The 12,973-nt window shown below is 41.5% G+C and overlaps 1 protein-coding gene across 2 annotated transcripts in view; it reads right to left on the reverse strand.

Annotated features, from left to right (window-relative positions):
* Nucleotides 1-5,945: 5,945 nt before the first annotated feature.
* Nucleotides 5,946-12,973, reverse strand: part of MRPL11 (mitochondrial ribosomal protein L11) — a 19,488-nt gene continuing 12,460 nt past the window's right edge. For both annotated transcript variants that reach the window (XM_018552871.1, XM_018552870.1), the window contains one exon: nt 5,946-6,243. In XM_018552871.1, the coding sequence (XP_018408373.1) occupies nt 6,138-6,243 (106 nt within the window). In that variant the 3' untranslated portion in view covers nt 5,946-6,137. The remainder of the gene's footprint in view (nt 6,244-12,973) is intronic.

Raw genomic sequence — 12,973 nt, forward strand, 5'->3', positions numbered from 1 at the left:
CGAGGTGCACGATGCAGAAACCTCCGCCACTGCTTCAGCAAGGCCCCGGACCTCCCTCTTCACCTCCCGGAGATCTTTGCGGAGGGTTGCCTCTAGGCGGGAGACCATGGTGTCAAAGTCCCGTTTGGTGGGGAGATAGCGGAGCAAGGCCCGAAGGCCCTCCGGGATTCCCGGCGGCATGTCACCCGCAAGGTCCCGTATGCCCTCCAGAGTGTCGGACTCGGCTGGTCCCGGTGAGTGAGAGCTCGGGAGGGAGGCATCTGGGGACGGGGAGCCCCATCGGCGTGAGCCATGAGAGGGGACTCTCGTGGACGAGGAGGGCGCCACCTTAGTCCTACCTCGTTCCATGGGCGCCGGAGTTCGCTGGGTGAAGAACCGCTGCATGGAGCGTCAGAGACCGGATTTTTAGAGCCCCCGGCCTTTCCGATGTTTAGACATTACGGGATCCGGGGTTGTAGCAGATGTAGGTCGGTGGTATGAGTGCAATTGGTACGCTTAAGCCGCGGAGCTCTCAAGTCGAGTACCTCACGCCGCCATAGCCAGGACACGCCCCCGAATTTGTGACTTTAATGTCACTTTAACTTACCTCTTCATGTACACTGGAAACAATGGGTAAGTGACCAAAAAGTTAGAAAGTAAACTGACCTACTTTTACTGTCATGGTGACTTGCTGAAATTTGTTTCATGCTGTACACTTCAGATTGCATGTGTTATGAATATATACTGTACATATACTCCACCCGTCAAAAGTTTTAAAACACCCCCATTTTTCCAGTTTTTATTGAAATGTAAGCAGTTCAAGTGCAGTGAATAATATGAAATGATACAAAATAATACAAAAGGTGAAAAATTATTTTTTAGGTTAACAAAAACTGAAAAATAATGTACATTTCAGAGTTACACGAAAAATACTTTTTCAGGGAAAAAGTAATGGGTTAACAACTCACAGTTGTTCTGCAGCAATATAAGTAAATTAAGCCTTGAACGTTTATGCTAAAAATTCCTAAAGGTGTCCCCAACTTTTGTTGATTACAAGCCCTCTGTATAAAAGCAGTGTTGGAACAGACTGTATTACTAAAGTCTAAGCAATATTTGGACAGTATTGTACTGCAGTAAGTAGTAACGTATTCTTCACTCCATAAGACGCACTTTTTTCCCCCCAAAAGGGGGCAAAAATGTCTGTGCGTCTTATGGAGCGAATCCCTATCGCCCGATGCCTGGGACATGCAGTTTCAGGCGCCGGGCGAGTAGTTTCTTTGTACATTCAGCCCTGCTCCAGACAAGCAGAGCTAAAGCGTGTACAGCACGCGTTTAGATCTCTTGTATTAATCAGATCAGTTGCATCAAATCGAGCGGCGGCTATCCTGTCCAGGGCCTCCCGCCGTGGTTTTCGGGGTCTCCCACACCTCTGGGAGACCCGTGACCACAGCATAGAAGCTCACCATAGAGCCTGTGTGATCACTGAGACAGGTGGTGCTGTAATCACAGCGCAACCTGCCTCAGCTGTCACTAACTGCAGCTGCTGTCACAGAACCCCTGTGTCCTATGGTCCAGTGCGCCTTATGGAGCGCAAAATACGGTATATTGCTCTCAAAATGGCGAGGAAAAGTCAAATAAAGGAAGACAGAAAGACCAATGTAACCCTAAAAGTGTAGGGATTTCCTTTAGAGAAACTGAAAATAAAGCAGAGTTGTCAGTGAGTACCGTTTCCTGCACTATCAAAAGGCACTTGGAAACTGGAAGAAACTCTGACAGGAAGAGGTCTGGCAGACCCAAAGCCACCAGAAAATCAGAATACAAGTTTCTAAAGTCAACAGCTTGCGTGAAAGGCGGCATGCAGGACCACAGCTTCAAGCACAGCTTAACACTGATCGAAGTAAGCAAGCCTCAGTTTCAACTGTGAAGACTTCCAGCAGCAAGTTTGACAGGTCGAGTGGCAGTAAGAAAGCCATTGCTAAGATGGCAAAGTAAGAAAGAGAGGCTTGCCTGGGCCATAAAGCACCGCCTACTGAAGACTGAAAGAGGTCTTACAGACTGATGAATCAAAATTTGAGATCTTCAGTTCATCATGCAGGGTTTTTGCATGCTGTTGAGTAGGCGAAAAGATGGTTTCTCGATTTGTGTGACACCAACTATCAAACATGGAGGAGAAAGCGTGACGTTCCGAGGCTCTTTTGCTGGATCCCGAGTTGAGAACTTGCACAGAGTGAGTGACATCCTGAACCATAACTACTACCACATCATTTTGCAGTGCTATGCAATACCCTCTGGTGTACGCCTAGTTGGTCAGTGGTTCATCCTACAACAAAATAATGGCCCAAAACAAAACCTCCAGGCTGTATCCGAAAAAACTTAGAAAAAAAGAACAAGAAGGTAGGCTTCAAATAATGGAATAGCCAGCACAGTCTCCAGACTTAAACCCCATCAAGCTGGTTTGGGGTGAACTGGACAGAGTGAAAACAAAGCAATCTACAAGTGCAACACATTTGTGGCAACTTCAGCAACAGTGTTGGGAAGAACTTCCTAAACAATACCGTATTTGATTTCCGTTGTAGAAAGAATGCCATATGTGTGTTCGGCTGTTATGTCTGCAAAACGTGGCAACTTTGATAAGTCAAAATTTTAGATTACATTTTGTTAAAGAAAACTATTCCATGAAATCATTTGGATGTCCAATTGTTTATTTGTTCTATGCTTTATTTGCAGAGTACATTGAGACATTACACTGTAAATTTCAATAAAAACTGGAAAAAGTGGGGTGTCCTAAAATATTTGACCGGTAGTGTACTGTGCATCTCAAAATTTAATGGCCGCTTACAGGTAAGCGAGCTCTCAATTTATGCCACGCATTGCAAGAAATGTTCCATAGTTGAGATTATTTTGGGAACTAATTGAGTAAACTTTGTTTGCTTGCAATGATGCACAGGGTTTTTTTAAAAAGGCTATGCACCATACAATTGGCATATGTATTTACTCATGTATCTGGGATATTTGTATATACTGTATATGAGCAAGAATGTTTTCATATTGATATTTGTAATATGCATTATTAAGAAATATTCCTTCATTTACAACTCTGTCTAGTTTTCTCCCCGATGGGGTGGGACCAAATCATCATTCCCAAAGATGTTTTTTTTTTTAATACACAGAAAACAAACAGGACAAATACTATACATAGCTTTTAGAATTAATAGATCCCACTGAAATTCTTTAACATGTATTTAAAGTCCAAAATTTTTGTTTTTGATAGAGTAGGGAATGGTTAAGACCCCTGTAAGGTTTTTTTTTGCATTAATGTGTTTGTTCCACCTTGGTAGTTTCCCTTCACTTCGGTCTCAAATACACAGCAAGAAGTAATGGAAATCTCCTCTTAGACAGTAGTCACCAGAACAAGAATTCTCTCACCTCCAGTTCTTGAGACAACCTAAAAATTTTGAATTTTCCATTACTTCATGTGCTAGGGGGCAAAGGTCATCAGTTAAAAAAAAAAAAGAGGGTGGATCCTCCCAGTGGGGACACAGACAGCAATAAAGCCCTAACAGGGGTTGTAACCCCTTTTACATTCTATCCAAAAGTAATAAAATTTTGGCTTTACATACACTTTAATATGGATTTTATTTACCTATTGTAAACAAAAAACACAAGATTAGATTTAATTCTAAAGGCTACAACTTTCTTTTAACTTTTTTTTGGACTTTTCACAATCAGGGGGCATTCCCCAATACATTATTTATTAAAAGTGTATGCCAAACACTTATCTTCTCCCTAAACTTCAGGTAGTGGAGGGTACAGTGAGAGCAGAGGAACTTGTGCACTGGAAGACAATGGAGAGGCGAGGAGCATGGCTTTTACCGCAATATGTAGTAGTGCGCACACAAGGATTGCTCCGGTGGACACTGTCAGAAGAAGACACTGAAAAATCGGTGTGGTGGCACTACCTCTGAGAGGACAACCTGAATTGGGTGGACGAAAGAAAATGTATACATCAAAGAGGCATCACATAAGGTAAGTCTTTACTTCAGCATTAGAAGAACACACACACACAAAAAAAAAAAGATGTAATATCACTTTAAAACATCATGTGAAGCTTGAGCAGAAAATCCACAAGTATGACGGACATGGAAAAGGTTAGGCAATATAGGTTTAGAGAACACTATAGTAAAACATTACCTGGTGATATTAAAGCATAACTCCAGACAAACAGCTTGATGCACAGTGGGCCTCACCTCCTTTCCCATAGCATTTTGGTAAGTGCACGTATTTATCTGCAGCTTCACTCTACCAAAATCTTTGCTGTGCAGTCTGGCCAGTCTTTTGCAAAATCCTTCCATTCAGCAAGCGTTACTCTTGCGCTAAGCCGGTCACACAGCAAACATCAGGGGGGAAGCAAGTGATCATGTGCACTTACATTTTCAGGACATACCTTACCATTTTAACTATCCTGTGGCATTGTTAACCAGTACCCACTTTATTGTTCATGTTCAACATCCATTACTCACAGCATAGAAATTTAGAGAAGCACACAGGACACACTAATCCCAAACTTCAATGCCTTTATTAGGGTTCATGGGATTTTGCAGGCAACACTAAATAAGGCTACGTTCACACTATGTGCGGTGACTTACATTTTTCTACACAAGATAAATACAGGTCACTACTAGGGTACATAGAAAACCAATGTTTTCCATGTGCCCGGTTGATGCCACAACACTGGTGTGTTGTGCAGTGTGCTGCAGGAAAATGCAGACATGCTGCATTCTTCCGATTCAGGTTGTGCTCTCATCACAGCGGTGTGGGGACCTGAAAGGAGTGTACTGTTTGTGCACTCGAAAAAGTTAGAAAAAGAATAAAAAGGTGTAATGCGCTGAGACAGCAAAGTAAAGGTTTTCTTTAAAGGGAATGAGAGTCATTGGTCTCATAACCGCTTCACTGCAGACCGTACTAATAAAATTCACAGCTGCAGTCATTTACACTGATCATGTTTTGAGATCACTATGTACACAACTTAAACCAAATGAAAAGCATAATCCCAGCATTCGTGCGGCGTTGATTAAAACAGTCAAATATGTTTCTGTACTCCAGTCTCGCTTGCCTGGTTGGCCTCATACTGGTTGCTGTTTATGAGAACAGGTGCCAGTATCAATCCAGGGCTACAGCTCATGCCCATAAGCCCGCACAGTTGCATGCGGTTGCTAGAATATATCGAGTCATCTGGCTTAACACACAATATGAATTCCTGTGAGGGGGTGCATAGAGAATAAAACCAGTAAGATGCTACAACTGCCTCCCTCTGGAGCTTATTTAGCCAAGTTAGACATCTGGAGCTGCACAAGACCTTCACAGGATAGTGTGACAAAGTAGTTATACAAGCAACAAAGCAGCACGTCTTAGCTTTCATCTGTACAGTGACATACAGATTTTGATAGAAAGAGCCTGAAAAGAAAAAAAACAGCTACTGCTGCACTTTGTCTTTAGAAAATGCATCATGCTGTTTGACACCAGTGTCATGACTGCACACTATATAAAATGTTTGTTACATAGTATTTGAGGTTGAATAAAGACATTAGTCCATCAATGTGGTATATCTGGATTGTTAAATCGAGATTTTTGCATTAGATGCCCCGTCAATAAAACCACCACTTTAAAACATTTTTAAAAAAAAACTAGATCCAAAATGTATGGTTTTCTTTTAAAATGCATGCTTAGAAGCAAACTTCAACCCTACCTGGAAATGTCAGAACTTTGCCTGTCAAACACAGCTGGTATTCTGCCGTACAAATATGGTTTGAAGCTGCTTGCACCAATTTTTTTTTTTCTATTGTAACTATAGATCTCTTTAACTGGATAGGGTCACATTATCACAGGAACACCATCCAGCACCTTGCAATCATACTATAGGTTTTAGTGTTGATTTACTAAAGCACAGAAGCAACAATTATTAGGACATAGAAAAATGTTCAACCTTGTGATACCCTTCTTTATTACACTAGATATGAAGTACTGATATCATCTCCATACAATCTTCATTACAATAGAATGCTGTACAGTCACTAGGCTGCAGTTTGTACAAAATGATTCACAGCAGCAGAGAACATGGCTTTCTGTAACATAATAGTGCTTGAGTTCATTTTGTCACATCACTTCTTCTTAGTTGCTGCAGCCTCTTCTAGTCGAGCTGCGGCCGCAGCTTGAAGGGTAGTTTGACGCTCCTCTAGAAACTTTCCATACTCTTCTGGGCACAGGCTGCAGAGGAAAACATTAGAGACTGATTAGGGTCTGGCTTATTTTGTATACTTGTTCCAAATTCAAAATAATGAAGCAAGTGTAAGAATGACAGCTTTCAGAAGGAAAAGGTGAGCATTGAAGGCCTCCATGTTTCTCTGACAGATTTTTCTTTCATCCAGATTTCTCATTATCCTATAGTCCAAATGATAAAAAGAACAGGATAACAAGACAACTGAGCTGAAGAGCGCCCCTTTTGTTTTAGAGAAACAGAACTTTCTACTAGAAACATACAGCTTTGTGTTCCATTCTTTAAAAGGCACTTGAGATCTGGCCCAAGGAAATCAACTGTATATTGAAGGATCATTGCCAGTAAATGGCAGCCACACAGCCTTAATGGTTTATATGGCACTTAGCAATGATATGCAGCTATAGTCAAGGCTTGAAAAATCTGCTTTTCATGGACGAGAGGATGGCGGAGCCGCACTAGTAGCTTCCCGGCCGGCCGGCCTGGAGGGAGGTTAACATTCAACCGATCGGGCGTCTCCATAAAGAGGACCCGTCATGTAAATTGGCTATCACATAGGGGACTTCTTAGCCCCCCATGTGATAGCAAAAAAATTAAACGTAAAAAAAAAAAAAAAAAGAAGAGTAATAAAAACAGTGTGGCTTTTTTTATGCTTTAATTTTTTTAAGTCTCCCGCCCCCACATACACACAGAAACATGCGTCAGTCGTGCCTACGTGCTAAAACGACAATTACGCCTATTGTGCCACATGTTACATATCGCTGCAAACGTCGGAGTGAGAGCAATACTATTAGGGCCATTAATCACTGATAACACTAAACTGATAAACAGTAAAATCGTTTAAAGCGTCGCCCATGGCCAATTTTCGGTGTGGTCGTTTTCTGCAATTTTGCGCGCGCATGCAATTTTAAGGTTAGACATGTTTGGTGTCTATTTACCCCAATATGACAACAATGAAAAGAGAGGAGCGCTACTACCCAAAATTTCTGACAAATAAATTGATTGTTGTTAAGTGTGGAAAAGAGAATACAGTCACTCACTGTTGGAGGTCTTTCTTATTGGAGAAGCAATATGATGATCACATCTGTGTAGGAAAAGTTATTTTCATTTTCTATGGAATGATAGCCGGACCATGACATCTCTGGTGAAGAATGGAATGATGATAGCAGCTGTGTGGGAAAAGTTCTACGTGAAATGGTGGTACGATGTTAAGCAGGGGGGAAATCCTTGCGGCTGTCACTTCAAAGAGTGGAATCCTCAGTATGCATCGGTAAAGGACGGACTCAGCTGACCAGGCTGAGCCGTAACGGCAGATCGAAACCGATCCGTGCCGCCAGCGGTTCTGAGGTGCTGTGCTGCTGTTTTTTTGTGGGAAAAAACAGCTACAGTAGCTTTCTCCCGGCTTGACTAAGAGGCGCTGCCTCGAAACACGTAGCCACACAACTGTTCCATCAGTACCGCTCCACCAAGGGGTCAGTAACACTCGGCACCTCCACCTCGATCCACCCTCCTCTGGGTATCATTTTCACCAAAAAACAGCAGCACAGCACCTCAGAACTGCTGGCGGCACAAAGCTCTTTCCATCTGCCGTTACGGCTCAGCCTGGTCAGCTGAGTCCGATCTTTACCAATGCATACTGAGGATTCTATTCTTTGAAGTGACAGCTGCAAGGATTACCCCCCGTTTTACATTGTACCACCATTTCACGGAGAATTTTTCCCACACAGCTGCGATCATCATTCCATCCTTCACTAGAGATGTCATGGTCCAGCTATCATTCCGTAGAGAATGAAAAATAACTTTTCCTACACAGGTGTGGTGATCATCATTTTGCTTCTCCAATAAGAAAGACCTCTAACAGCGAGTGACTTTATTCTTTTCCACACTCATCACCAACAATCAATTTATCTGTCAGAAATTTGGGGTAGTAGCGCTCCGCTCATTCTGACTGGTGGCATTTTTGACTGACTGGTGAGACACCCTAAAATATCTCAAGCCCTGGCTATAATTATTCTGTGCATGTCTCAAAGCGACTGAAACACATAGCTAGTTAACCTGCAGGTCACATTGCAGTTCACAAACTGGCATGGCCAGGGTGTAAAAGTACCAATCTGTGATCACTTTTTCTTCCTCTACAGGAGGAGAAAAATTGTAGCGGGAGGAATATTAATAGGCAGGCTTATGTACTGATCAGGATGTTCACTTTTGTCTACAATTATCAAGTGAAAATATTACAAAATAAAGTCATGGGTGGGTTGCACTTGTTAGGTGAAGTGTTTCTTCATATACAGTACTGTGCAAAGGTTTTAGGCAGGTGTCAAAAAATGCTTTCAGAAATAAAAGTATTAGTTTATTTTTATCAATTAACAAATGGAAAGTAAATGAACAGGAGAAATCCAAATCAAATCAATATTTGGTGTGACCACCCTTTGCCTTCAAAACAGCATCAAGGTACATTCTAGGTAGACTTGCACACGGTTTTTGAAGGAATGAGGCAGGTAGGTTGTTCCAAACATCTTGGAGAACTAACCACAGATCTTCTATGGATGTAGGCTACCTGAAAACCTTCTGTATCTTCCTGTAATCCAAGACAGACTCAATGTTGAGATTAGGGCCATTTTTCTGCACCCCAGTTCCTATGTTTTTGTGAATAGTTGAGTTGTTTACCCTTGTTTCCACATCTGAGATATGGCTTTTTGGCCGCAAGGCCAGAGAAAAATGGCAGCAGGTGCTCTGGACTGAGGAGTCAAAATTTGAAATATTTGGCTGTAGGAGGAGGCAGTTTATTTGCCGAAGGGCTGGAGAGTGCTATAATAATGAGTGCCTGCAGCAACAGTGAAGCATGGTGGAAGTTCCTTGCAAGTCTAGGGCTGCATTTCTGCAAATGGAGTTGGAGATTTGGTCAGGATCAATAGTGTCCTCAATGCTGAGAAATACAAGCAGATACTTATCCATCATGCCATACCATCAGTGATTGGCCCCAAATTTATTCTGCAGCAGGACAACGACCCCAAACATACAGCCAATGTTATTAATAACTATCGTCAGCGTAAAGAAGAACAAGGAGTCCTGGAAGTGATGGTTTGCCCCCTAGAAAGTCTTGGGTCTCAATATTATCGCATTTTATCTGGGATTACATGAAGACACAGAAGGATTTCAGGCAGTCTACATCACAAAATATCTGTGGTTAGTTCTCCAAGATGTTTGGAACAACCTACTTGCCGAGTTCCTTCAAAATCTGTGTGGAAGTGTACCTAGAAGAATTGATGCCGTTTTGAAGGCAAAAAGGGTGGTCACACCAAATATTGATTTGGATTTATTTTCTGTTCATTTACTTTTTTTGTTGATAAAAAAAAATATTAACCCTTATTTCTGAAAGCATTATTACTTTACAGCATTTTTTTCACACCTGCCCAAAATGTTTGCACAGTACTGTATGTCTGAAGGGGATGACTATGTTGTCACCTTTTCTTTTGAGGAATGGACCCTACATGACCTTAAAATGTGGCAAGTTGTGCATACTTATGATGACTGGGCATGCAATGAAGCTATGCAATAGAGAAGGAAGACTTGTTGGCGACTTTCCACATAACCCCTTTATTGAAGTCCATATCTTGCCAGAGCTTTTTAGAAGTTGTGGTTATAGTAGGCATGGTTAGACCCTACTTTTTATGTATGTGTCCAGTTCAGATTTCCCCGGCCGCCTCAGGTGACAAAAAAAGGCTAGGGACACCACAGGATATGCCAATATGTCCACAGATCTTTCCAGTTAGGCACAGAATTGTTAAAAAAAAAAATCTTGACTCCAAAGTTCCTGCCTAAAAATATTTATTTGAAAGCCTGGAAAGGTCTAAAGAAATATCATGTTCCAGGAACATCTGCACATCTGTCAACTGGTTTAAGCTGTATGTATGCATCTCTCACAAACTAGGGAACAAAATCAATCAAAAGGGGTAGTACAGCAGTTTTTACCCTCGTCAGCTGCCTCAATGCTAGGGTTCTTCCTCTGTGCCTGCTGCATTTGTAATAGTAGTATGCCTGCCCAATCTACGAGTTAATAAAATGCAATGCAGCAGCAGCAACAATCCAGCATGCCTGAGATATCACCTAAGAGTAGGTAAACAACGCACAATGTGCTGGATCAGTGCTTAAGTTTGTCTGCGTTAGTTTCTGCATCCTGTTATGTGAATAATGACTATGCTGCCCAGTCTTCAGGAGTTTGGTCATCTAATTTGCCTGCCTTATCCTTATCTGTGATATTACGGTCTGCCTTTTGAATGTCTTAAAGTGTATTTCCACTTTCACGGCCAAACTGGGATAAAACCTATTTTATTTGTATTACGTGTTCCCATTCACATAGCATAAAACAAAATATTTAAAAAATAATTCTTGCAGTTTAAATTTCTTTTACTTGAGTTTCTTGGCTTCCTTCCTAAGGGTTAACATTTCTACTTGTTTCTCATTTGTAATGTTAGCAGGGGTTGTGGAGTTTGTTCATTATAGTTTGTAAAGTAGATATGAACGCTGCCTGTCCTAATAAGGCTTAAAAGGATTACAACCACGGCTTGTGCATTGTATGTTAATAAAAATGTAATGAGAAACACAATGCTCAGTCCCAAGTCTTTCTATAAGGACAGATCACTTTGAGGGCGATCAGAAAAAATGTGGATTCATCTTGCCTGCTGAAACAAAAACATCCAAAAAGGTAAGAAACATTTTTTTTAAAATATATTATTTTTTGTTATGCTGTGTGAGTGGGAACACACACACATTCTCAAATTTGATTGCAAAACTGGAAATAAACTTTAAGAAAACCTGTCACAATCAAAAAAGCAGCGAGATGATCTCATAAGTTGCTACTGCTCCCCTGTCCAGTCACAGGCCATTGAGGGTTCTAGACTAGAATGCAATGATTAAATGTAGTCTGCACCTAGCTATACAGTATGGTGGTCTCAAAAGAGTGTACAAATTCCAAGAAGAGGTGAACCTTGAAGGGGAGAAATATTTTATCAACCTTAAACTTTTTGGCAGTTAAGATTTTTTTTTTTTATATAGGCATTTCAACTCTGTAGCAGTTTGCTTGGTGTTAAGTTAGAAGATGATTGTTTCCTATTTGCTAAATAGAGGGGCCATTTACCTCTACCGTATATGTCAGATTCAGCTTTTTTTTTTAAACTCAAATTTTCAGGTTTTTTCCTTATATAGTATAAAAAATTCAATTTGTTATTAAATGCCACCAAAAAGAAAGCTCTGTCTAAACCAGGGGTCTCAAACTCAATTCACTCGGGGGCCACTCAACAAATTTGTTTCTCTCATGGGGGCCGCTTGCCAAATTTCATACTTTAAAATAAAATGTAACTATATCCGGTTTGGTACTACAGACTAATATACACACACAAGGCGGCCCCATTCATATCTGTAGGTTTAGGTGCGATTAGGGATTCCTGCATCAGAAACTTGTGTTTTCCTGCAGCAGGAATCCCTAACCTGGCGTTTAAAAGTGGCAGCTATCACCTATTCAAGTTAATGATCAGGTGACAGCAGCTGCATGTAAACGCCTGCACATAGCATGTAATGGTATGGGATATGATTACAATGCGTCAGGAATCACTCTCCCTGGATGTACAATCATCCGGGGAGAATGATTGATTCCTAACCAAATATAATTTGGTTACAATGTTGCATAACTAAGTAACTGAGTCAAAATATCACAGTGCTGAGAACTGAAAAATGGCCTGGACAGAAAGTGGGTTTAACATTTAAAAGGAGAATTATGAGGCAAGTGATTTTCACTCAACCTCATAATCTTAACCGACCTGTGACAATGAAACTGTCACGGGTAGGCTCAGTAGATCGGGAAGTGAGCGAACACATACAGTCGCTCGCTTACTTCTCGATCTATCCCTGCAGAGTGCCGTGACTGTCACTCAGACTGTCACTCTGCAGGGATTATCCCCCTCCCCTGTCCGATCCTCCAGCGCTGACTGGCGAAACGGACGGGGGAGCACAGTTGGCTCTGCCTCTGGATAGGCAGAGCCAGCTGTCAATCCTGCAGCTGGGTGGATCCAGACAGTATTGGCGGGATCCGTCCAAGGCTGCGGCGTCTCAGTATACTGAGCTTTGGCTCACGGGAGAACGCTAGTTTGTGTTCTGCCGTGACCCTTAGGAGAACTATGGGGAAAAGCCCTGACCCCATAGTTCTCCTTTAACATGCCAGTCTTAGTGGTTAATCACATGGAAAACCCACTCCATCCATCCTGACCACATTACGACTTAAGTTCAAATGTAAAATGCCCCCTGATGTGAAAATATTAACCCTGCAACAGGACTAAAAATGCACAACAGTGTGAATTCCTAGTTCTCAGACCCGCTGTCAAACAGACAAATTATTCAAAGTTTTACGTGGGAAGGGGATGTTGTTTGTACACATGCTTATTGCTGCATTTACTAATTCTCCTCTAACACACACCTTTTTTGCCCACTGTTTGACTCATTACGCTTCCCCCCTTCCTGTCTTTCAATGTTCTGTATGCCCTGACAAAATTTTTTGTCTTATATGTCCCTGTTTCTGTACTCCTTGTTGTATGCATGCATATTTCTAAAAGGAAAACCTCGCCTTCAAAATAAAGAGTTAACCAAAAAAAAGTCAAAGTTTTTGTAAAATTAAACTGACACAAACAAATGCTGCTGAACTCCAGTCACGCAGCTCCCACACAGGTATGA

Source organism: Nanorana parkeri, unplaced genomic scaffold, assembly GCF_000935625.1.
Source record: "Nanorana parkeri isolate BGI_ZX_2015 unplaced genomic scaffold, ASM93562v1 scaffold99, whole genome shotgun sequence".
Lineage (NCBI taxonomy): Eukaryota > Metazoa > Chordata > Amphibia > Anura > Dicroglossidae > Nanorana > Nanorana parkeri.